General features: G+C 37.2%; 2 protein-coding genes across 3 annotated transcripts in view; one reads left to right on the top strand and one right to left on the bottom strand.

Annotated features, from left to right (window-relative positions):
* The window catches only part of LOC134289472 (uncharacterized), a 127,737-nt gene that overhangs the window by 62,560 nt on the left and 38,437 nt on the right, over positions 1–26,740 (bottom strand). The gene's annotated exons all lie outside the window — the stretch shown is intronic.
* LOC109426110 (uncharacterized) lies at positions 343–6,258 on the top strand. The gene is made up of 2 exons (XM_062855339.1): positions 343–972; positions 1,040–6,258. Exon 2 carries the CDS (start codon positions 1,061–1,063, stop codon positions 2,471–2,473), a length of 1,413 nt encoding a protein of 470 aa, XP_062711323.1. The 5' UTR covers positions 343–972; positions 1,040–1,060; the 3' UTR covers positions 2,474–6,258.

Here is a 26,740-nt window from a genome sequence, read left to right as displayed (position 1 = left end):
TACCTAGCCGAAAATGTCCGTGCGAGAAGCCAAATTTGGGTTCTTTGTCGTTTACCCAAAAGTGGGTTTATTTCAACCCACTAGGGTACTTCGAAAGTTAACGCTAGGTAGAAAGAACTTTGCGATGGGTTGCAATTTTCTGCCGGTATCAAACGGAAACTACCCACTCAGAGCTTTAACGCGGTATAGCCAAATTTGGGTTCTCGCACGGAAGAGCCGATATGAGTGAAAAGAACCTATATTTGGGTTGATTTCTGGTTCCGTGTACACTTTATTACCGATACTTCAATATTACATACAATGATTCACACTCCAGACAACAATAACAACATCTCAACATACACTGAACGGCGGCTTGCGGTGAAAATTACTATTCTGAGGGTCAATTTAAATGCATAACGCCACTAAATTTGTGCAGACTGAGTTTCGTTTCAATTCAACAGAATTATGTTTTCAATTTTACCATGGACTCGATTTTCAATTAAAAAAAGTTTCTGTTGGCAACCGGATTCGAACCAAGAACCTTGACATCACCAGGCTCGCACGCTACCACTCAGCTATCGAACCGGTTGATGAGAGAAGAAACAAAACGCACACAAGAAGCGTTGGTGGGTCGATGATCATGTTTTGCCATGGTAAATTTAAAAACATTTTTATGCTTGTCATTACTGCAAGGCTCCTTTCAGTGTATGACAGATACTCAATGTAAGCATACACGCTAAACGTGATACAGTTATACAATAATTTATTATGTGCATACCACAAGGTACCACAACCATGATTCCAATGCATTGATATAGCCCGTGTCAGGGGCCTGCATTTTCATAATTAAATTTTGTGTTTTTCTCGAGAAAACTGCATTAGAAATTTAAATGATGACAGTAATATCAATCACGAATCCTTCAACCTTAAGCGCAATCTTTTTACCGTAACTTTGCGGATCAGTTTGCAACAGTGCCTTCTTGCATTTTTGTACGTCTAGCTAACAGTAAAAACTAAAAAAAGGTGTGCTCAAATATCCCTTGTTATTGATTTACAGGTTGTCCAATCTTCTCAAAAAATGTACAACATTCTTCTCTTTGGTGAAACGGGATCGGGAAAGTCAACCTTGATCAATTATTTTACAAACTTTTTCCTCGGGGGATCGCTCACAAACCTAAAAGTTGCTATTCCAACCAAACACCACAAAGCGACCGAGAAATGGAACTACTCCGAGAAGGATCTACACGATTCGAGTAAAAGCAAAACTCGCGACTGTATTGACTACGTATTCACGAAGGACGGCATAACCTTCAACTTCATCGATACTCCCGGGCTGAGCGACACCGAGGGAACAGTCAAGGACGATGAGAACGTGATCAAGATCATGGCTGCTGCAGAAAAAAAGGAAAACCTGTCTGCCATAATCATCGTGATTAACGGTACCGTGGCAAGAGCAACTGTGAACTTGCGCAACACCCTTACTCTGTTGAAGGGCTCTGTACCGGATGTTCTGTTAGACAACCTGCTGGTTGTGCTCACCAATTGTTCAAAGGCCACAGCGAATTTCGATTTGAAGCAATTGAAGCCATGGGATGTACCTAAAGAAAACGTTTTCCATATGAATAACTCGGCTCTGAGCATTCCAGTACAGCGATGGAAGGATGATGAAGACATTATGGAAGATCTTGTTGCTCACTGGAATAAATCGATGAAGGCTGTGAAAGCAATTACGACGAAAATTAAACAGCTCGGTTATAAAGCAACCCATGCGTTCCGTGACATGCGAGTAAAGAGGAACAAAATCAAAGCGGAACTACATAGCATTTTGCTGGAGGTGAAGAAGCTGCAAACATTGCAAGATGAACTAAATGGTGCCCAGGGCGCTGAAAAGGACGTTGCAAATGACATTCAAAAGTACTCCAATTATAAGCAAACCAAAGTAGTAAAATATGTGGAAATGGAGGACACCCCTTATCATAGTACCATTTGTATGACGCACAGCAAAATCTGCCATGAAAATTGTAGCCTGGAGTATACGTCTGAACTGGGCGACGAGATTTTTATGCATTGTAAGTGCATGCGTTATGAAGCAAACTGTCGGAAATGTGGTTGTGACCATTCGACGCACTATCACGACACAAAGAAGCCGGTGAAGAAGAAGAAAACCATTGAAAGCATCTTGCACGACGTGAAGGCCTTATACGACCAGAATACCAGCAAGAAGCTCGATCTTGAAAAAAAAATCAGCGACCTCAGTGCCGATATTGAAGCGCTGAAGCACGCCCTGGACGTCAAGGAGGCGGACATTGAAAAGTGCTGCGAGGACCTGAAAACGCTCTGCTCGCAGTTCAACTTTGTCGACGAGCTGCAAAGCATCATCGACACAATGGAGCGAGATGCGCGCACACTGACGAACGTTGAGGCACGGAAGGATGCTAACTGTCGCATCAGTAACATCGCCCAGCTAGCCAACAAGCTCTCGGCGAACTAGTGAGGAGAGGACTATAGACACTATAGATTCCATAGACTCGCGAAGGCGAAGACAACTGTAGCCAAACGAACTGTCAGTTCGTGTAGCCAAACGAGCATGACGTCACGATTTTAATAGCGACAATGGATTGCGTGACGTCATATTTGCTTGGTACACTCTAAATTCACGGTAAAACACACTAAAATCGTATTGCTCAACCATGTCTCCGCGAGTCTATGGAATCTATAGTGTCTATAGTGAGGACCCGAGCACCAAGGTGAGTTCAGCGATCATCTATAAGAAAAATGCAGTTGAAATAAATGTTCTTTTATTCATTTTACTGGAGTGGCTCAAATACCTCATTTATTTGTGAAATGTTGTACCCAGTAGGGTAGACCCTGGACCCTAGAGGCAAGACATGATTGCTGTTAGCTTCTTATAACATCTGCCTTTATTTTTGTAGAGATAATAGGGGTGCTCAGTTTTACAGTTTCTGACAGAATGATCTTTATTTCAGTTATTGAAAAGTCATGGCCTGCTTACAATCATCTAAGTCTGTTGAGTCAGTCCGTACACAGTAATATTATATAAGTACTACAATTCGGCCATCCTGATCTCCGCGATGTCCTCATCGATACCATTTTGGTCTACTTCACTATGCACCCATTTTCTCATATTTTGCGGAGAACAAACCGATTCAAAAGGAACACTTGAAACTTGCAGTCCATCAATGTCAGATACAACATATCTTTCATTTGACAAAACTTTTTTAATAATATATGGCCCTTTGAACTTTGGAGATAAATTATGAGACTCAATTGTTTTCAATACTACAAAATCGCCTATCTTATAATCAGGACATTTTAATCTTTTCTTGTCCGTGATGCTTTTGTTATAATTTTGAACTTCTAAATTCTTTCGACGAGCTTTTTCACGAATGTTTTGTATATTTTGAGCAGTAATATCAGGTTGATTGTTTTGAATAAAACATTCAATATTATGTTTTTCTATGTCTGAAGGATTTTGCTGAACTCCGAAAAGCAAAACACTAGGGTAGTTATTAATCGACCAATGGTATGTGTTATTGAATACATACTCAATCTTTGGTAACAGTTTATCCCATTTTAACGAATTTTCACTACACATTTTAGCAAGCATTGGGGTGAGAGTTTTGTTGATACGTTCGACTTGTCCATTTGCCTCTGGTGTTCTTACAGCAGTTTTAATATGTTCTATGTTATTCTTCTTTATAAATTCATCAATTTTTTTCTGATGTAAAACACGTGCCTCTATCAGATATAATCTTATTCGGTTTACTATAATATTGTATATAACTATCAAGATGATTGATAACCTTTTCTGTACCTGTAGATCTAGTAGCATAAAATTTTGTATATTTTGTAAAAGCATCAACTATTACCAAAATGAATTTAGATTTATTCGACGATGCTAACTTTATCAGCCCATAGTGGTCTACATGTAATGTATCAAATGGTTGACTTCCTTTATCAACTATTTTAAGAAATCCCTCCTTTTTATTAGTTGGACTGTAAAAAATACATGTAAGGCATTTTTTTATATAGCTTTTGACAATCTTTTTCATACTACTAAACCAATACATTTTTTTAATCTCATGAATAGTTTTTTCAAAACCTATATCACAGACATGTCTGTGCCTATATGCCCACAGTTGTCATGATATAATCGTATAACGTTGTCTATCATAGACTTTCCCGAGCAGAAGAGCATACCTTACAAATACCACGCGAAGAGCAACATATGCTCTAATACCACAGAGAACAGACGAACATGCTCGAACAAATTTGCTTGAAAATCTTGTGTAAAGAAAAAATAAGCTCAGTAGCGACATCGACGGCGACTTTCCCACTCAAAAACTTGTTTCGACACCATGATGGTGCTTTCTGAAGAAATATTTCACTAGCGAACCTTTAAATATTCCTACTCAGATTCTGAGCTGTATATGCTTAAATAAGAAGATGTATATGAATATTTCACTAATCCAGCAACAAAATTTGAGCAACCCATAGATAATTAGTTTCATTATTTTCAATAAGAAACAAGATGAACAAAAATTCAATTATTGTTTTCCAAGTAAAACCAACACATTCTCTTGGTGGAACTATACTAGAGTGCACTCTTGGTGACGCTAGCGCCAAAAGGTAAAACAACGGCAAATTTGTACCCTATTTCGTAATTTGACAGCGCCGCATAATGGCCACATTCCCAGTTATTTCAAAACAACCGTTGCAATGCTTTACACAACTGCACTACATGAGCTTGGACGTCTGTTCTCTGTGCTAATACATAAAATTGTTATTGCTGCGTTATTCCACAGAGAACAGACGTCGAAGCTCATGCAGTGCAGTTGTGTAAAGAATTGCAACGGTTGTTTTGAAATAACTGGCAATGTGGCCATTACGCGGCGCTGTCTCATTCCGAATCGCGGTGCAAATTCGCCGATGTTTTATCTTTTAGGGGTCATTCAAAAATGACGTCCATAGTTTAGGGGGGAGGGGGCCCGAATAAAAAATACAGTAGAAAAACCGAACGTTGTATTGTAACAGTACTATTTAAAACCATATTTTTACAATAGACACCACTGTAAAAATAAAAATACAAAAACAATAAAATGTAATGTACAACCCAATACAGTATATTGTAAATAAGATTTTTACAATATACTATACGGGTGGTTAAGTATCGTAACAATATAAAAAAATATTTTTCTCCATATATATTTTTTTTGCAAAACCATACATTATATTGTAAATGAATTGTTATAAAAACTGATACGTGGGTTTAATAAACCGTACATTGTATGGTACACATATGGTTTCAAACAATAAAATGTACCGTAAATATATTGTTTTCAATTGTAGTTTCACTACTGGTTATACATTTAATTAAATGGTTTTGGAATGGTTCTCTTTTGTTGTGTTGTATTAGTTTACATTACATAAACCATATAATGTTATATTATCTTGTCATTTTCCTCCTGTTAATGGCATCTTAGGCTTACTAGCATTATGAGAATGCGCTTTGGGAATTCTCCAGAGCGTTTTGGATAACCCTTCATATTGGATCGCCCACGTCTAAGTCTGAGTCGAGGTCTGAGTAGTCTCTGATTGCATTAACAGTTGAAGCTTAGGCTCCCATGCCCCACCAGCCAGATAACTGGGTTTCGCAAACTAAGCATTATTTGTGGCAACACTTTTAGCGGCATGATGGAACTATGCCGAGCGCGCTAAGTATTATTAGACCACTAATGTAGTTGCATGAAGTGGGTGACGAGGTACATAAGTATCATTACAGCGTGCTTAGCTTAACCGTTTTTGCAATATTGAGGCTCCAGTTTGACCAAAGTTTGAAATACACGAGGAAATACATAACAACTCATGAGAAAACTGTCAAGTTCGATTCAAGTATAAGTTAGGTTAAAAAGCGAACCCACAGACGAACCTATATTAGAATTTCTTTCAGTATTCAGTCCAGTCCATATGTTAAAGATGGCTCTACGATAAAGTACGTCAATCGTATTCCTCTCATCGCACTCTACATACCTAGTCCACCATATCTCTTGGATCTGCAGTTCTTAAGAGATCTGGTTTACTACTTATTTAAACATTTTATTGACTTTAGATTAATGATGATGATTAACCTGGGCTTGTTAGGGGAATATCCGTAAGTAAAACGAAATCGCGTTAATTCAAAGAAACAGTACTTAACGCGATTTTCTTTTTACTTTTAAATTGATGTTTCAACTTATTCACTTTTTTTCTTTCCTTTCCTTTGCATCAAAAAAGTGTCACAAACATCAACAAAACAAAGCACGGAAAAAATCTAAAACTGAATAAATAATAGTGCATGGAAAAATAATGTTTCGGAAAAGTGAAAACAGTATAATATATTGTTACATAAAAATCGAATGTAAATGTATAGTAGCTACAATGTGCGAAGCTTTTAGTGCACCATTTCATTACAATATACATTATTGTAGCTGGTACACTGTATGGTGCATGAATGGTTTTCACCAAACACCCTATGGTTAGTTTTTATCCGGGGGGGTCTGAGAAAGTGTGACACTCCATGTATAAGCACAGAGAACAGACGTCCAAGCTCATGTAGTGCTATTGTGTAAAGAATTGCAACGGTTGTTTTGAAATAACTGGGAATGTGGCCATTACGCGGCGCTGTCAAATTTCGAATCGGGGTACAAATTTGCCGTTGTTTTACACGCTAACCCTCAGTTACCCAGATTGGTGTCAAAGCGACCCAGATTGAGCAAAACTGCAGTTACTCTAATCTGAGTAAAGGCACCTTTACTCTAATCTGGGTTACCGATGTTGGTGGCAAAATCTGGGTAACCGGTACCCAGCTCCTCCTGGACCTTGATTTTGTTAATTTAATTCCAATTTAGATTTTTGATAAAAAGCTCCCAATTCTCGTGTGCTGTTCACTTACCTGATGCAGGAAAACAGTTCCCTGGAAGAATTTAACTGTTATCCCGTCATTTATCCTCATATTTTTCGAGGAAACATCCATAATTGCCAGCGTTCGCCTGACCGCTGCCATATTCTCAAGCCGGAAAGTGACAAAGTGCCGATTACCCAGATCTTTACCCAGATTCAACCAATCTGGGTTTTCGGGTTACCCGGATTTTGACAACTGCTAACAACATGAAAATCCGGGTAGAATCGACCCAGGCGATGGGTAGTTTCAGGTTAGCGTGTACCTTTTGGCGCTAGTGTCACCAAGTGTGCACCCTAGTATAGTTTCACCAGAGAATGTGGTGGTTTTACTTGGAAAACAAAAATTGAATTATTGTCCAACTTGTTTCTAATTGAAAATAATGAAACTAATAATCAATGAGTTGCTCAAATATTGTAGCTGGATTAATGAAATAATCATAAACATCTTGTTATTTGAGCAAATACAGCTCAGAATTTGAGTAGGAAAATTTGAAGGTGCGCTAGTGAAATATTTCTTTAGAAAACGCCATCATGGTGTCGAAACAAGTTTTTGAGTGGGAAAGTCACCGTCGATGTCGCTACTGAGCTTGTTTTTTCTTTACACAAGATTTTCAAGCAATTTTGTTCGAGCATGTTCGTCTGTTCTCTGTGGTATAAGGTATACGAAAAAGCGTGACAGAGGGGGGAGGGGGGGTCTAAAATCCCCGAAAAATGATGGACGTCATATTTGAATCGCCCCTTGGCGCAAGTGTCACCAAGCGTGCACCCCAATATAGTTTCACTGGGAGAATGTGTTAATTTACTAGGAAAATAATAATTGTATTGTTGTTCAACTTATTTCTAATTGAAAGTAGTGAAACTAACTTTCTATGATTTGCTCAAATTTTGTTACTGAATTAGTGAAATAATCATACACATCTTGTTATTTGAGCAAATACAGCTCAATCTCTGAGTAGAAATATTTATAGGTGCGCTAGTGAAATATTTCTTAATTTAGCGCCATCATGGTGTCAGAAGGAGTTTTTAGGTGGGAAAGTCACCGTCGATGTCGCTACTGCGCTTGATTTTTCTTTACACAAGATTTTCAAGCAATTTTGTTCGAGCATGTTCGTCTGTTCTCTGTGCTATCGCGATGATGAATCGACGATGATCAGGATGACGAAACCCACAATCGTTTCACGGTACCGTTGCGAAGGGATACGGAATTACATTCCGTGCGTGCCAACCAACAGACTAGACGGAACGCGTTACTTTCGAACACCGATACTACTCACTCAGGGTAGGAGGTTCAAGAAGGAGAATAGTTAAAATCGAACGTCCAAATCGTGTGTGATAGGATTTAGGCCTTTCTAGACTCATGCCAACGTTACTCGCATTCGGAACCTTGGCTTACCAGAGTGAGAAATAAGCACAGAGAACAGACATCCAAGTCTAGTTCCGAAACTGTGTAAGGAATTTAACCACAGAGAACAGACGTCGAAGCTCATGCAGTGCAGTTGTGTAAAGAATTGCAACGGTTGTTTTGAAATAACTGGCAATGTGGCCATTACGCGGCGCTGTCTCATTCCGAATCGCGGTGCAAATTCGCCGATGTTTTATCTTTTGGCGCTAGTGTTACCAAGCGTGCACCCCAATATAGTTTCACTGGGAGAATGTGTTAATTTACTAGGAAAATAATAATTGTATTGTTGTTCAACTTATTTCTAATTGAAAGTAGTGAAACTAACTTTCAATGATTTGCTCAAATTTTGTTACTGAATTAGTGAATTAATCATACACATCTTGTTATTTGAGCAAATACAGCTCAATCTCTGAGTAGAAATATTCAAAGGTGCGCTAGTGAAATGTTTCTTAATTTAGCGCCATCATGGTGTCAGAAGGAGTTTTTAGGTGGGAAAGTCACCGTCGATGTCGCTACTGCGCTTGATTTTTCTTTACACAAGATTTTCAAGCAATTTTGTTCGAGCATGTTCGTCTGTTCTCTGTGATTTAACGGCCATTTGAAATCGGCTACACAAGTGGCAATAGCGTGGCGCTGCAATCGGTTAATTTCCCATACTAATTTAATTCACCACTTGAAATGTTTCAATTCACCACTGACTGTGGCAATTTTGTGTTTGGTGGCGTTAGTGTTGTCATCGTGTGGTTTGCAACCTTACTCAAGTAAAGATTCAAATCCTTACACAACTCTCCAAATGAAATTTGTTCTAGCCTGGATGTCTGTTCTCTGTGAAAGAAGCACAGAGAACAGACGTCCAAGCTCATGTAGTGCAGTTGTGTAAAGCATTGCAACGATTGTTTTGAAATAACTGGGAATGTGGCCATTACGCGGCGCTGTTAAATTTCGAATCGGGGTACAAATTTGCCGTTGTTTTACCTTTTGGCGCTAGTGTCATCAAGTGTGCACCCTAGTATAGTTCCACCAAGAGAATGTGTTGGTTTTACTTGGAAAACATTAATTGAATTCTTGTTCAACTTGTTTCTTATTGAAAATAATGAAACTTATTATCAATGGGTTGCTCAAATTTTATTGCTGGATTAGTGAAATAATCATAAACATCTTGTTATTTAAGCAAATACAGCTCAGAATCTGAGTAGGAAAATTTAAAGGTGTGCTAGTGAAATATTTCTTCAGAAAGCGCCATCATGGTGTCGAAACAAGTTTTTGAGTGGGAAAGTCATCGTCGATGTCGCTACTGATGTCGTTTTCGTTTTTGCGGTGGAGCTACACCGGTGCAGCACTTTTGCACCGAAAGTGTTCGTTTTTGATTTTCGTGCTGCACCGGTGTAGCACTTTTTCTGCACCGCTCAAGAAAGTGCAGCACTCAAAAATTCGAGAGTGTAGCGGGTGTACACCATGTCCACCAATCAACGTTTCCAAAGTTGTAAATATTTTGGTTTTTATTAACACACACCAATGCAACTGCACCGAAAATGTTCGGTTTTGCAGTGAAGAGTGTAGCACGAAGCGGTGTAGCACCGCCACAAAAACGAAAACGACATGAGTTTGTTTTTTTCTTTACACAAGATTTTCAAGCAATTTTGTTCGAGCATGTTCGTCTGTTCTCTGTGAAAGAAGTGCCTCTACACTTGGATCAAAATCAAACTGGCCTTTTCTAGACTCATGCCAACGTTTCTCGCATTCGGAACCTTGGCTTACCAGAGTGAGAAAAAGTTTGACCGATCCAATGATTTTGACTTCCACGATTCTAAGTATCGACACTTTTGAAGGATTGAATTATCCAATCAAGTGATCAGAATAATTTAAGCTTCGCAAGTGCAAGTTCAGGATCAAAGGAATTTGAGTAGCAAAATACTTATCCGGGAGGTATCCAGTGTGGAGTCCAAAAACAAAACTGACTGTCGTCTTTATTGATCTTCCTCTTTTATAGCCGCAGGGCCTACCAAAAATTACACATGATCTTTCCTGAAAGGATGATGAAATAGCGGCTCTCGTTACGATCTACACATTTACACCGCAGACAGACGTTCATGTTTGACTCAGCAGCTTGTGTAAAAAACATGGCCGCCACAAATTGCCAAGTGGCAATCAGCGAACAGATGGCGTTAGCGACGTTCATATTCAATCGCTGCCTCACATGTGCGTTGCGACCAACAACTGTCACCACGGTCGTCTTCCAGCTGGATGGCGGGAAAAGACCGCACGTGTTGCACGCTAATAATGTTTCCACATAATTTGTGCAGAGTAATTTACTTTTATTTAATGTCTAAAATCTTTTGCACAAATAAGCGCAGTACTCTTGTAAAATATTTTACACATTATTACTTCTATTTTACATAGATTTGCTTGAATAAAACTCCATTTGGATGAACTTCACTCGCATTGGGAAATCTTTGTGTATGTGACACAAATGTAGGAATGATTTTGACAATGTTTGTTTTGATTTCATTTTTCGGTGGGTGGTGAATTGGGTGGTAAGTAAGCGGCTGGAAGCACGTGGTTTCTCAAACTGTCAACTGCACGCGGCTGCACTGTGGCAATCGGTTGCCTAGGTGTCGCTAGTGAAAATTTACATAGAAAATTTGAATAAATTTGTTCGAGCTAGAACCACAGAGAACAGACGAACATGCTCGAACAAAATTGCTTGAAAATCTTGTGTAAAGAAAAAACAAACTCAGTAGCGACATCGACGATGACTTTCCCACTCAAAAACTTGTTTCGACACCATGATGGCGCTTTCTGAAGAAATATTTCACTAGCACACCTTTAAATTTTCCTACTCAGATTCTGAGCTGTATTTGCTTAAATTCTATGTAAATTTTCACTAGCGACACCTAGGCAACCGATTGCCACAGTGCCAGCGGGGCAGCGCGGACGTCAACCACGAATAGATGAGCCGTAGTCCACATGAATTTGACATGTTTGGGAAATTGACACTTTTGGGCACTCTGACAGATCTGGGATGTGAACGACATTTGCGAATTAGTCATTACCATAAGTTATTACTTAAGTAAAACGTGTAAAACTAGCAAAAGGTTATCAAAATTTTAGCGTGCAATCGTTCGAAATTACACGACAACGCGAAGATAGCAAATAAATCAGTAAGAAATTGTGTAATGCATCGATTTACAGCACAAACAATTTTGGACGTGTTTTTGTTGTGAGCTACGGGGATTTTGGCTTTCGCTGCCCCCCTGCACACACGGTAAAAAATCTGCACTGTGATATAAACTGATTGGCACTTGAATTCGCACTACTGTTCAATCAGTTTGTTATCAATTACATATCATTTGACAAAGAACATCCAATGCCTCTTCAATTTTAATGTAACTTCACATCAATTCGTTGTTGACAATGTTTTGATTTCAAAACTAAAATTAAAAAAAAAATGTGTACAGCCGCACCCAGATTCGATACCAGGACCTTTAGAGTCACGATCAACTATTTTACCACTACACTGCTTCACATCTGTTAGAGAGGTGCGAATCGAAGCGAATCACTTTCTACAGCCTGTCATCTATATTTACTTTCATGCCCCAAACAGTCATTACCAAATCAACAACTTTTCACTTTGGATCGTATTGCTTTTTACAATAGTGCAAATCGAAGGGATTTTCTGTTGATTTCTCTGGTGGGTTTGTTTTGCTCCTCAAATCAACACTGACAGCATTGCGATCTCAAAGGAAAAGCACTTCTGATCATGTTGATTACGACATTGAATAGTTAAGGGATTTTTCCCTTACATCTAGCGTGCAGAATTTTTACCGTGCAGTGCAGCCGCGTGCAGTTGACAGTTTGAGAAACCACGTGCTTCCAGCCGCTTACTTACCACCCAATTCACCACCCACCGAAAAATGAAATCAAAACAAACACTGTCAAAATCATTCCTACATTTGTGTCACATACACAAAGATTTCCCAATGCGAGTGAAGTTCATCCAAATGGAGTTTTATTCAAGCAAATCTATGTAAAATAGAAGTAATAATGTGTAAAATATTTTACAAGAGTACTGCGCTTATTTGTGCAAAAGATTTTAGACATTAAATAAAAGTAAATTACTCTGCACAAATTATGTGGAAACATTATTAGCGTGCAACACGTGCGGTCTTTTCCCGCCATCCAGCTGGAAGACGACCGTGGTGACAGTTGTTGGTCGCAACGCACATGTGAGGCAGCGATTGAATATGAACGTCGCTAACGCCATCTGTTCGCTGATTGCCACTTGGCAATTTGTGGCGGCCATGTTTTTTACACAAGCTGCTGAGTCAAACATGAACGTCTGTCTGCGGCTAGACTATTGGTATGGTTTCCATCGGGTGTGTCGCTTCAGATTGTTTATTTTATCATGCTGCTCAAAGTCAGTCGAGTCCCTCAGCCGCATAGCTTTTGCTTCGTTATACTGATAAACATTGCCGCTCTGCTCAACGTTATAATCGCGGGCCCTATTATAGTGTGGTAGGTCATGATTGTTCGAATTTGATTGGGGTTTTATGATGCGGCTCGCTTGGTTAGTTGTAGGAAATGGTTGGAAAGGAATTCGTTCCGAATTGTGTGGATTCAAATGTACTTCACGCTTCGCGTTCATAACACGGCATTTACTCAAAATTGGCTTATTGAGCCAAAGTACCCCCGGTGGGTCGATGCAGCTCGCTTTGTTTTTGACAACATCGGTGGGGGAGAAAGAGAAAACTACCTAATTTTGGGTAGAAAGTTTAATCGATATACTTAGTTTTGAGTAAAATAAACCCAAAAAATTGGTAGTTTTAGTTCTCCGTGTAGTCATAGTCATCGGTCCATATTAACTCCTAAACTACCAAGGGTCCAAAAAAAGTCGGAAGTCCAACTTTGTCAAGGCATTTCTCGGCCGTTTTTCAATCGATTTCAAAACTTTTTTTTTTCGATGGAACCGGACAGGTATCAAGATCATCGTCCATTTAAAAAAATATAAAATAGATGCGTCTACCCAAAGTTATTAAGCAAAAGGCACTTCCTAGTTTTTTTGAGAGCGCATTTTTTGCGAACATTGATCAATAAAACAAAATTTAAAGCGATGACATATGGTTTTTTCGACTCTAAATCATGCGTACAGCTGGAGTGAACACGTTTATGCAAAATAAGTGATTTTTCAGTACACTGATAATTTACCTTACTCAAAAAACTGCTAAAATACCCTACTTTTCACATAAAATAAGCAATAAATCAAAATTCAAAGCGATGACATATAGTTTTTTTGGTCTTAAATTGTTCGTAGGATTGTACTCGACATTTTTGATGAGCAATGAAAATGTTCTAATTACACTCTTATTTGACACACTTGATTTATTTTACTCGAAAAACTACAAAAATACCATAATTTTCATAAAACAAAATTTAAAGCCATAACATGTAGTTGTATGGCCTTAAATTTTCCGTTACAATGTTCTGGACCTGTTTTTGATAAAATGTTGATGTTTACATTACACTTATATTTTGTTTTATAAAAAAATGTACGAAAATACCACAAAAAAGCGAATAAGCTAAAATTTAAAGTAATGATATGTGGTTATTCAACTTTGATTTTATCGTAGTAGTTTAGTGGATTTATTTGAACAATCTTAGTGATTTTTTATTAAACTTATATTTTATTTCACTCGGAATACTAGGAAAATACCACATTTTTCACACAAAGTAGTCAACAAATATAAGGCAATGCATTCTGATTTTTTGGCTTGCATTTTTTCGTGAAATGATGAACGTTGAACAATAATACCGCCTTCATGACACTCCTAATTCATTTTACCAAACAAGTTTTTAAAATACCATAATTTTCTTACAAAATAGTCAATAAAACAAAATTTGAAGCAATGACATGTAGTTGTTAGTCTTAAAATTTTCTGTTGGAATGTACTAGACATGTGTTTGATAAAATTTTGATGTTCACATCACATCCACGTTTTGTTTTACTAAAAAATCACGAATGTGCCATATTTTTCACACAAAATAGCCAATAATACAAAATTCAAAACAAACACATGCAGATTTCTATTACTGACTTTTTTGTACCAGTTTCAGGTTATATAATACCTGAAAAAAATACAAGGCAAACCGAAAATTCACCAGGGATTTTTTTTTTATTTGAGTCCATTTGCGTCTCTTGTAGTAGCAATCACCAAAAAATAAACGGAAATCCCGTGAAAATGAAAAAAAGTTACAAACTTAACTGGTTTCCAAAGTTAAGGTTAGGTTATGTGTCTTTATTAGAGAGATTTTCAGCCTTCTTTCATTCCTGTTTCTTGGGATTCCTTTTGAAATTCCTCTCGGAGATTCTTTCGTATTCCTATCAACGTTTTTACTCTAGATTCAAACAGTTCTTTCCGGAAAAATTCCTGGAGAATATTCCAGGATTTCTGAAATCCAAATATTGTCTCCTGAAGGTTTTTATGAGAATCCTATAGGTTTTCCCATATTTGCTCTCAGAGTCTCTCGTTGGATTTTCCTCCTGCGTTTTGCCCAAACAAATTTTCGTGGAATTTATTCTCTTTTCTCCGGGAATATACATCAGATGTTGTCGTAGAATTTCTCTTAGAGTTTCTCTCGGAATTTCTCATTTCCGCGATTTCTTCCGGTATTCCTCCTGGTACTTCATCTCCATGAGATTTTTCCGGGATTTCTAAGGTTTTTACAGAAACTATTGCTGGGATTTCAACTGAGGCTCCTCCCGGATTTTAAAGGTGTTTTTTACGAGTTTTCTGAAGGAATTGCTTCTGGGATTTCTCCCGAAGTTTTAAGAAATTTCAATGATTTTTTTCTGGAGTTTCTCCCCGGATTTCTACAGAAGTTACATCCGGGATATTTTATAAAGGTTCTTGCGAAAGTTTTTTTTAAGTTTCACCTGAGATTACTCTCGGAGTTTGTGCTCCAGAAGCTGAGATACAGAGCTCCAAACTTAAGGCGGAACTGGAAGCATTTCCTCATTTCTTAGTTTAAGATTTTTTTTATTAAATAACGAAGCAATAGTTTCAAAACCGGTTTTCGTGTACATGTAGAGTATAGATCAAGGTACCTTCTGATTTTTTTACGCGGTAAAAAATGTTTTTCGTTTTTGCAGAAACCATTTTTGAACAAAATTTCACTGACAAGCCCAGGTTAATCATCATCATTGCTTCATTGTTTAATAAAAAATCAAAAACCAAAAAAATGAGGAAATGCTTCCAGTTTCGCCTTAAGCATTTTGTACGAAAATCGGTCAATGCGTCGAGTACTGTACTTTGCTAGAAGTGTTTCTCGGAAAACCTCCTGCCTGAGATAACCTACAAAATTCATTGTTAAATAACCGGAGACATGTCGGAATGCATCCACGTGATTTTTGCGAGAAATTATGCAATGAGGAACGCGAGAGAAACTTCGGAAGAAATCCTGAGAAGAACTGGGAAATCTCGGAAAAAAAGCTCTGGTAGGAAATATTTAGAAAATTCATGAAAGAACTCTGAAATTTTCTAAGAGAAATCCCGGGAGAAACTACGGATGAAAACCAGCGAAGAAATTCAGGAGAAATATCGGAAAACTCCTTGGCAGAAATTCCAGAAGTAATTATCGGAAATCTCTAAAAATATCGAAAAAATCACGGAAAGAATAATTAATGGGAGAAAATAAAAGAAATTCAGAGGCGCATTGTGGCAGGAAATCGTTCTTACTTTGGACTCCGCAGAACTCTACGATCGAATAAAGTTCGCCGTAACACGAAGTTAACCATCTACAAATTGCTGATTAGACCGGTCGTCCTCTATGGGCACGAAACATGGACCCTACGAGCAGAGGACCAACGCGCCCTTGGAGTTTTCGAACGGAAGGTGTTGCGTACCATCTACGGCGGAGTGCAGATGGAAGACGGGACTTGGAGAAGGCGAATGAACCACGAGCTGCATCAGCTGCTGGGAGAACCAACCATCGTCCATACCGCGAAAATCGGGAGGCTACGGTGGGCGGGTCACGTCATCAGGATGTCGGATAGCAACCCGACTAAAATGGTTCTCGAGAGTCATCCGACCGGTACAAGAAGACGTGGAGCGCAGCGAGCTAGGTGGGTCGACCAAGTGGAGGACGATCTGCGGACCCTACGTAGAGTGCGGAACTGGAGACAAACAGCCATGGACCGAGTGAAATGGAGGCGGCTACTATGTACAGCAGAGGCCACCCCGGCCTTAGCCTGACCGGTAAGGTAAGTAAATAAAAGAAAAACACTTTGCATGGGAACTAGGATGGAAACTAGGAAGAGAACTGCAGAAAGCCAGAAAAAAACTTCAAAAATGCTCCAGGAAAAAAATAAGAGATTCCTGAAAAAAAAAATGATAATACATATTCTAAATAAGTCCTTGGAGAAATTTATCAAGCAATTCCTCTAGCGAATTTCTGATGAAAACCCAAAGGAATAGGGTAAAAGCACTAGACTTCGCCACTGCTCTAGTCTTCGCCCCCTCCATACAAATTCCATTTTTTATGTATGAAGTGGCGAAAATTAGTGCAGAATTTTAGGGGGGCGAAGTCTAGTGTTTTTACCCTAATACACGGAAACATTTCAAAAGTTTTCTTAAAGAATTCCTCGAGAAATAGAACCCCTAAATAAATTCCGCATGAATCCTTGATGTTTTTGAAAATATCCCTGAAGGAATCTCTGGAATATTTTTGAAAGATTTTCGAAAAGAACCAACGACAAAATATTTTGAAAGAATCTTTGAAAGATATCATAAAATATAAATGCACCTTTTGGGAAATTTCTGAAAAACAAATGTATATAGAAGAGTTTCTGATGCAATACTGTAAAACGGGGTAGCTTTGATAGTTTTTCAGCAAATTTCCCTAATATTATTCCATGTATTTTTCCTGATTTAATAATTTTAAAACAAGTACTGGTGTCTCAGATATAATTGCAATGTAAGGATTGGACAGTTTTAATTGTTTTGGGTGATCAATATAATTTTTTCATATAAGCGAGAATCACATTTTCATTTTGGGGAAACTTTGATAGTGCTCTGACAAACATATTAAATCCCAAAAAATATAACAGATTGCAACGCAAAGAGTATCAGCATGATGGAAAAGTTGTATGAAACATGATAGTTTCATCAAAACATGAAGAATTTTATAAAATTATAAATTACAAATTGAGTCAGTACTCCACCTGAGTGAAAATCTCAGTGCTTTTAGCTGTCAAAAATAATTATCTGTGTAAAATATATATTTTTTACGATACATCAACATGTGACTATAAGCAGCGCATAGTAAGTTCTCTTTATTTGAGTTGTTTTTGATTTTTTATAAACAAATTTAGAAAACAACGAGTGTAATTGAAAGATCCTAATTGTTTATCAAACAAGTCTAGTACTTTTTTTACAAATAATTTCATGGCAAAAAAAACTATAATGCATTGACTCCAATTTTTATTTGATGACTACTTTGTGTGAAAAATGTGGTATTTTCCTAGTATTCCGAGTGAAATAAAATATGAGTGTAATAAAAAAATCACTAAGATTGTTCAAATAAATCCACTACCCAACTAGCAATCACTCATTTAACAGGCACCATTATGACGAATTAATTCAGCATTATGTTGAATAACATTTGAATTATTTTCACGTACAACCTATGTTCGGGTTTTGTTCACACAAATTTGGAGAAGTTATTAAGCATCATGTTGTGCACCAACTTAATTTTTTGTTGTTCAAAGCGTTTTACAAATGCACAGAAAAGTTGTTATTCGGCTTTGGCAAAAATGACTGAAAATAAATAAAGTGCAAAAATGTTGAACTCTCACGAGAGTAATTATTTGCTCTTATGTTGAGAACACCTATTATGAAATAAGAATTACATATAAAATTACCTAAATCCGGATTAGAACTCGAGACCTGTCGATTGCCAGCCGTATGCCTTCTTATCTGCGCCATCCTAGAGATGGTGAGATTCAGCACCCAAAGCAAAACATAATCTTCCCATGACTCAATAATGATTACTCCTGAACTTGTGTTCAGCAGTGGTGAATTATCACAGCATGTGGTAATCAACTGAACAACGCCTTATACTTCAACAGCTGTTCAGCCCAAAACACGTGTTTTACATTCTGATTTCGCTGTCAGTATTTTTATCGCACGGTGAGAAAACATGTATCGGCCAAAAAGTGTTGGTCCTTATTAGACGTACTAATTGCGATATGAATATGTTTTTATTTTTATTATTAATTATCGATCTTTAAAAAAGTATGACAATTTGTGGTGCGGTATGGTCTTGGACATGAACATGGTGCATTCACAGCATCTGTTCAGGTAATCTGCTCATTCTCAGTCGAAGATCCGTTAAGCAATTGTTTTATTTATGCTTTTGTCATGGAATCTTGATACTATGTTCAATAAATTGTGCATAAGGATGTTTACCCGGATAAAAACTAACCATAGAATGAATAGTGAAAACCATTCCTGCACCATACAGTGTACCAGCTACAATAAAGTGTATTGTAATGATATGGTTCGCTATACTATACATTTACATTGGTTTTTTATGTAACAAAATATTATACTGTTTTACTTATGTTGAACCATTCACTCCGAAACATTATTTTTCCGTGAATTTTTAATTATTTCTGGTGTTCGATTTCAATAGGTCGTATGTTTGCTGTGATTCCTATATGCAGATTCGACCTATTCAAATCAAACACCAGATTTATTCAGTTTAAGATTTTTTCCGTGCTTTGTTTTGTTGATGTTTGTGACTTTTTTGATGCAAAGGAAAGCAAAGAGAAAAAAATTGAATAAGTTGAAACATCAATTTAAAGTCAATAACATGTAGGCCAACCCGGAAAGATGCAGGTCAGATTACCGTAAATCAGTGGATGAATTCAACACTATTCTTGCTGTATTTGCATTTAGGGGAGTTTTCTCCTCTTCTCTCATGTGAACTTGCCTTCGACCACAATCGAATCAAATGCGATTGACAAAACGCTCTGGAGAATTCCCAAAGCGCATTCTAATAAATCTAATAAGCCTAAGATGCCATTAACAGGAGGAAAATGGCAAGATAATATAACAATATATGGTTTATGTAATGTAAAACAATACAACATAACAAAAGAAAACCATTCCAAAACCATTTAATTAAATGTATAACCAGTAGTGAAGTTATAATTAAAAACAATTTATTTACGGTACATTTTTTACATTACATCTAATTGTTTTTATATTTTTTATTTTACAGTGTTGTCTATTGTAAAAATATGGTTCTAAATAGTACTGTTACAATACAACGTTCAGTTTTTCTACTGTATTTTTTATTCGGGTAGGGATACTTGAAATGAGTCGATTTCTGAATGCTGTTTGGTTATCTAGGTGACTGTGGGAACAATATTCAGTAAACAATACAGAGCACTAAAATATCAAATGCATCGATCCAAGCGTCTCGTACAATCGAACTGCTGCGGAAATAAAAAATATAATAATCAAGGCACAAGATATCTTGTTACAGACTTATTATAATAAATGAATGTCTCATTTTTACGTTGATTACGTCTCTAGGCACTCAATGTTAAACTACATAATTATATTCTGTTTTATTTTATGTGATTCGTTTAAAATATTGGTTATTTAATAACTTAGTTGTCTAAACAGTTTTAGCCATGATTTATCCCATAATCCGAAAAAAGTTCCGAGTCAAACTATGATGGGCTGAAGGCGTTTATTTGACAAGTGAAAAGCACATTGTTCAGGAGCATATGCTTATCGATACATCAGCTTAATAAGATGCAGACAAATGTTTTGTTAATCTCTTTTGTTAAGGAATCAATGCTTGTCGAATAAATTTCTTGTTAAACTTTTGAAAAGTGTTTTAATTTATCATTGTTGATACCGATGAGGAAAGTCGAACATTGACTACTTTTTCAATTGAAAAATCATTTAAACAGTAATGTGTAGAGCATAATTTTAGTTCAGCTATCATTACCATTATTAAGCAACAATTCAGCAAGCTTGCTTGTTTGTGACTTGTAATTGTTAGTTGGGTAAACTACTACGATAAAATCAAAGTTGAATAACCACATATCATTACTTTAAATTTTAGCTTATTCGCTTTTTTGTGGTATTTTCGTACATTTTTTTATAAAACAAAATATAAGTGTAATGTAAACATCAACATTTTATCAAAAACAGGTCCAAAACATTGTAACGGAAAATTTAAGGCCATACAACTACATGTTATGGCTTTAAATTTTGTTTTATTGACTGTTTTGTATGAAAATTATGGTATTTTTGTAGTTTTTCGAGTAAAATAAATTAAGTGTGTCATGAAAACGTCACTATTACTTATCAAGAACGTCCAGTACGCTTTCCCGAATAATTTAAAGGTAAAATACTACTTTGCATTGTAAGCCATCATTTTTGTTAACCACTTTGCGTGAAAAATGTGGTACTTTCGTTGATTTTTGAGTGAATCAAAATTTGAGTGTAATGAAAACATCACTATTATTCTTCAAGTATGTCACACGAACTGCTACGAACATTTCAAGGCTAAAAAACTACATGTTATCGTTTTAAATTTAGTTTTGTTGACTACTTTGTGTAAAAAGTACGGAATTTTCGTAGTTTTCCGGGTAAAACAAAATAAGAGTGTAATTAGAACATTTTTATTGTTCATCAAAAATGTTGAGTACAATCCTACGAACAATTTGAGACTAAAAAAACCATATGTCATCGCTTTAAATTTTGTTTTATTGATCAATGTTCGCAAAAAATGCGCTCTCAAAAAAACTAGGAAGTGCCTTTTGCTTAATAACTTTGGGTAGACGCATCTATTTTATATTTTATTAAATGTACGATGATCTTGAAACCCGTCCGGTTCCATCGCAAAAAAAAGTTTTGAAATTGGTTGAAAAACGGCCGAGCAATGCCTTGTCAAAGTTGGAATTCCGACTTTTTTTGGACCCTTGGTAGTTCGCGGGAGTTTTTACCCCCTCGGTAGTTTAAGTGTTAAGCATTGCGTTCAGTTTATTTCTGTGTGGAATAGACTAAAAATTTCTGCTCCCTAGTGGGGTGGAGATACGCAGTAGATTTTTTTTTTGCTTTGTTTTATTGTGGAAAAGTGATTAGTTGTGGGTGGCGGTTTGTGCATTTTGATCCATTGTCAGTTCCTCCTAGATTGACAATGGTTACCCTTCCCTACTAACAAGAATTCTTTCCCGAGACAAACGTGGAGATGCAGCGATTCGCGGTCTTTATAACAACGTTTGTCTTATTTACTAACATTCCTTCCCACCCTCGATGACCGTAAGGACGTGGCCGGCGCCGTTATTGACCTTAATATAGGTAAGAATTCTCGAACTGTGCACATTGAGAATGCTGTGCTAGTCCCAAGCCTCATTCATTGGTTCCCTGTGCAATTTCGATTGCTCTGGTCAATCACGGAGTAGCAACTACGAATTGTGCGGTCATCTCCCAACTAACAATTACTCTTTTTACAAGCACCTTTACGACGAATTAATTCAGCATGGTGCTGAATAACATTTGGATAATTTTCAGGCACAACCTTTGTTCGGGTTTTGTTCACACAAATTTGGAGAAACAATAAAGCATAGTGTTGTGTACCAACTGAACTGTTTGTTGTTTAAAACATTTTACAAACTGATAGTAAAGCTGTTATTCAGCTACTGCAAAAATGATTTTAAAAAAATAAAATGCAAAATTTTTCAATTTCTACGAGAGTTTATGATTGACACTTTATGTTGTGAACAACTATTTTGAAATAATAACTACAAATACATTTACCTAAATCAAGATTCGAACTCGAGACCCATCGATTGCCAGCCGCTTGCCTTCCTATCTGCGCCGTCCTAGAGATGATGAATTGACGCGCTCAAATCAAAACATAAACTTCCCGTGGTTGTATAATGATTACACTTTGACTCCTATTCAGCAGTGGTGAATAATGTTCTGTTTATGGTTAACACCTGAAGAACACGTTAATTCAGCTGATGTTCAGTAAAAAAACACGTGTTTTTCATCCTGTACACTGAGTCGAAGTATGATGAAACGAAAGCGCTTATTTGACTTGTGAAAAACACATTGTACAGATACGTGTTCTAATTTTTGCATGTACTTGACAAGAAGCAGAAAAAGGTCTTGTTAAACTATTTTGTAAAGAAATAACTGCAAGTCGAACAAAAATATTATTAAACGCTTGAAAAGTGTTTAAATTTATAATTGTTGTTACCGATACGAAAGGTTGAACATTGGCTACTTTTTCAATTGAAAAAAACATTTGTACAGTTATGTGTACAGCATAATTTTAGTTCAGCAATCATTACTATTATAAAGCAACAATTCAGCATGCATGCTGGTTTGCAGCTTGCGATTGTTAGTTGGGCTATGCTCATGCTCATGCTCATGCTCAATTTTGTTCGAGCATGTTCGTCTGTTCTCTGTGATTCGATGTTCACAATGATGAAATGCTTACTGTAGCCAGCTCGTCTACAACATTCCTGTGACCCCGCTCGGCAGCCACCTGAGAGGGGGTTCGTCCATCATTGTCAACACACTTGATATCCGCCGAGTGGTCATTTATAAGCATCTTCACAGCTTCCAGATTGTTAAGTTCACATGCCAAATGCAGAAGAGTATGTCCAGACCCATCCGGGGTGTTGACATCTAATGAATAATTGACAAGAAGCATTTCTACAACATCCCACTGGTCGCTCCGGGCAGCGGCATGGAAAAGAGTTTGGCCGCTCCGGTTAGCCGAACTGAGGTTTGCACGATAGTTATCAATTAATATTTTGATCATTTTCCTGTCACCCTGAGTGGCAGCAAAATGAAGAGGAGTATTTCCGTCGTTATCTTTCGCGTTGACATCTGCCTCATAGACATCTAAAACCATCTTCACAGTTTTTTGTTGACCTCCTTCAACCGCCGAATGGATGAGCATTTGCCCCTTCTTATTGGGAATTTTATAGTCTGCCGAATATGTGTTTATTAACTTCTTAACCATATCCCATATGCTATACTCGGCAGCAAGAAGAAGAGGGGTATCTCCATCGAAGTCTTGCGCGTTGACATCAGCCCCATAGTCATTTATTAGCATCTTTACAATATCCATATTAATTCCTTGGGCCGCAAAATGGATAAGCGTTTGCCCATATTTATTGGCAATTTTGTAGTTTGCTAAATATTCGTTGATTAACATCATCACCATTTCCACCTTACAGTACTCGCAAGCATGATGAAGAGGAGTATTTCCATCGTTGTCTTGTGCATTGACATCTGCCTTATAGACATCTAAAAGCATCTTTACAATCTCCATATCATTACTTTCGACCGCCAAATGGATGAGCGTTTTTCCGTACTTATTGGCAGTTTTGTAGTCTGCTGAATATTTGCTAATCAACATCATGACCATTTCACATGTACTATACCTTACAGCAAAATGAAGAGGAGTATTTCCATGATTATCTTGCGCATTAACATCAGCCGCATAGTCATTTATAAGCATCTCAACAATTTCCTCATTATATCCTTTGGCAGCCAAATGAATAAGATTTTGTCCATATTTATTGACAGTATTGTAGTCTGCTGAATACTGGTTTATTAACATGTTGACCACTTCCCACGTATTATACTCGACGGCAAAATGAAGCGGAGTGTTTCCATCGTTATCTTGCGCATTGACATCAGCCGCATAGTCATTTATTAACATCTTTACAATATCCATATTTCCTGTTGACGATGAAGCTGCCAAATGGATGAGAGTTTGTCCCTCATTATTAGCAAGTTTGCAATCTGCAGAATATTTCTTAATTAACATATCGACCATTTCCCATCTGCCCGTCATGGCAGCAAGATAAAGAGGAGTATTTCCATCCTCGTCTCTCACATTGACATCAGCCGCATAGTTTTCCATAAGCATCTTCACAATTTCCATATTATCATTATAAGCCGCAATATGAATAAAAGTTTGCCCGTATTTATTCGCAATTGTGTAGTCTGCATCATATTCGTTAATAAGCATCTTGAACATTTCCCACTTATTAAATGTGGCAGCACGAAGAAGAGGACTATTTCCATCATCGCATTTTATATTGACATCAATCATATAGTCATCTATGAGCATTCTCACAACGTCCAAATTGTTTTCTCTGGCCGCAAAATGGATAGGTGATTCTCCGTATACATTCGCTATTTTGTGGTCTGCATGATACTGGTCAATCAACATCTTGACCATTTCCTTCGTACCATATCCAGCTGCAAGATGAAGAAGAGTATTTCCATCGTCGTCTTCCGCATTGACGTTCAACTTATAGTCATCTATAAGCATCTTGACAATGTGCATTTGATTTCCTCGCGCAGCCACATGAATAACAGTGTTTTCTGCTTCATTGACAATTTGGTAGTTTGCTGAATACTCGTCAATCAATACTTTCACCATTTCTGTCGTACCATACTCAGCTGCAAGATGAAGAGGAGTATTTCCATCCTTGTCTTGTGCATTGACATCAGTCGCATAGTCGTCTATAAGCATCCTCAATACGTCCATATTACTGCTTTCCACCGCCGAATGAACAACAGTTCTTCCTTTTTCATTGACAATTTTGTAGTCTGCAGAATACTCGTCAATCAACATCTTGACCACTTCCTTCGTGTTTGACGTGGCAGCTAAATGAAGCGGTGTACATCCATAGTCGTCTTGAGCATTACAATCACACGAAAGCTCTGTAATCATCAGCTTCACAATCATCAAGTCACGCTGTGCGGCCGCAACGTGCAGAATTGTCTTTCCTTCATGATTGCGAATTTTTGGGTTTGCTGAATAATCAGTTGTTAACATCTTGATCATTTCGCTATCACCCACACGAGCTGCAATGTGTAGAACAGTATTTCCCTTAAAGTCTTGAGCATTAATATTTTTGTGTGCGCCATGTTGCGCAAGCATTTTAACAAATGCTTTATTTCCATCAGATACAGCATAATGGATAGGTGACATTCCCCAAGAATCGGGAGTATTAATGTCTACTGCAGTTTCACATGTTTCCATTATATCACGTTTTGCCTCATGGTGAGAACAATCACCAAATTGATAATCACAGAGCACTAGCTTCAGAATATTCTCTTTCTTTGATTTAACAGCAGCGTGCAGAAGTGAGCCTGCAATGACGAAGTGATTACTGCTGAATTCCACTTTCGCTTTATGGTGCTTCAGAAGCTCTTTTAAAATTGATTCGTCGCCATCAGAACACGTTGTGTAGATTATTTCGGGGGTTTGGTGGCAAACTTTAATAAGTGTGTTCAATTGCAATGAACTGCTATCCCAATTTTCCCTGATCATCGAAAAGAAAAAGGTTCGAACTACTCTATGCCACATTAACGTACCAGCAAGGCACGCCTCGCATTCTGACACATGTTCATACAAAAAATTTGCAAGGAAATATTCAGCATACGACAAGTGAGTGAATTGCAGCTGATTCTTGCTTGAAACATCAAGCAATAACGATTTTTCGCAATTATCCAGAATTTGTGTCAAGTATTCGAGAAGTGAAACAGAATCATCACTGTTTAAATAATTTTGCAATTTTACTATCCTTAGCTGTTTAATAGCAATTAACTGGTGCACACGATGAAAACTTTTCAAATTATTATTGAAAAGTTGAATAACTTTTGAGTCAAATGTTTTGTATCCCTCTTCATTCATTATTTTCTTTAAGAATATATTGAACGATATGTTGACGAAATTCGAATATAAATTCAGCACACTGAATTTGTCTTCCGAGCTCAATATCTCGGTGATGTTTTCATTTGTTGAGCTCCAGTATTCCTTGAATTTTTTCTTGTAGACTTCTGCAAGCATTCTTATCATAAGAGGAGGGAGGCCAGTAAAGTGGAAGTAGCCAGATTTAATATTATCATGCAAAATTTTAAGCAAACATTTCGCAAATCTTTGAAATCGAACAAAATCATTCTCATCGATCTCAGAACTGATGTCCCAGTAATTTCTCAGAAACGACAATTGTTCATCTTCAAGTAATGGAACAAGGTTTAATGCCTTAACTTGCAATGCTTGTTCGAGTTTTTCCTTCACGTTATTTCTGCCACTTACAAAAACACAAATGTTATTTTTGCAGAACGTTTCCTTGATAAGCTCAATAGCTGAGTCCTGATGGAGTGCATCAACTTCATCGAAGCCGTCCAACAGAATGAAACATTGTTGATAAAAATTTTCCAAACTATTTCTAACTAACTGATGTATCGATTTTGAAACAGCGGATTCTAAAAGTGTAAATATATCATTTCCTTCTTTGTAATTTTTGAACAATCTACTCAAGCAAATCAGATAGAC

This window comes from Aedes albopictus, chromosome 3 (assembly GCF_035046485.1).
Source record: "Aedes albopictus strain Foshan chromosome 3, AalbF5, whole genome shotgun sequence".
NCBI classification, from domain to species: Eukaryota; Metazoa; Arthropoda; class Insecta; order Diptera; family Culicidae; genus Aedes; species Aedes albopictus.
Note: the sequence above shows the minus strand (reverse complement) of the source record. Positions and strands in the feature narration are given on the sequence as shown.

Excerpts from the sequence above, each read along its gene's own strand:
- LOC109426110 (XM_062855339.1), top strand. The coding sequence starts at position 1,061 with ATGTACAACATTCTTCTCTTTGGTGAAACGGGATCGGGAAAGTCAACC.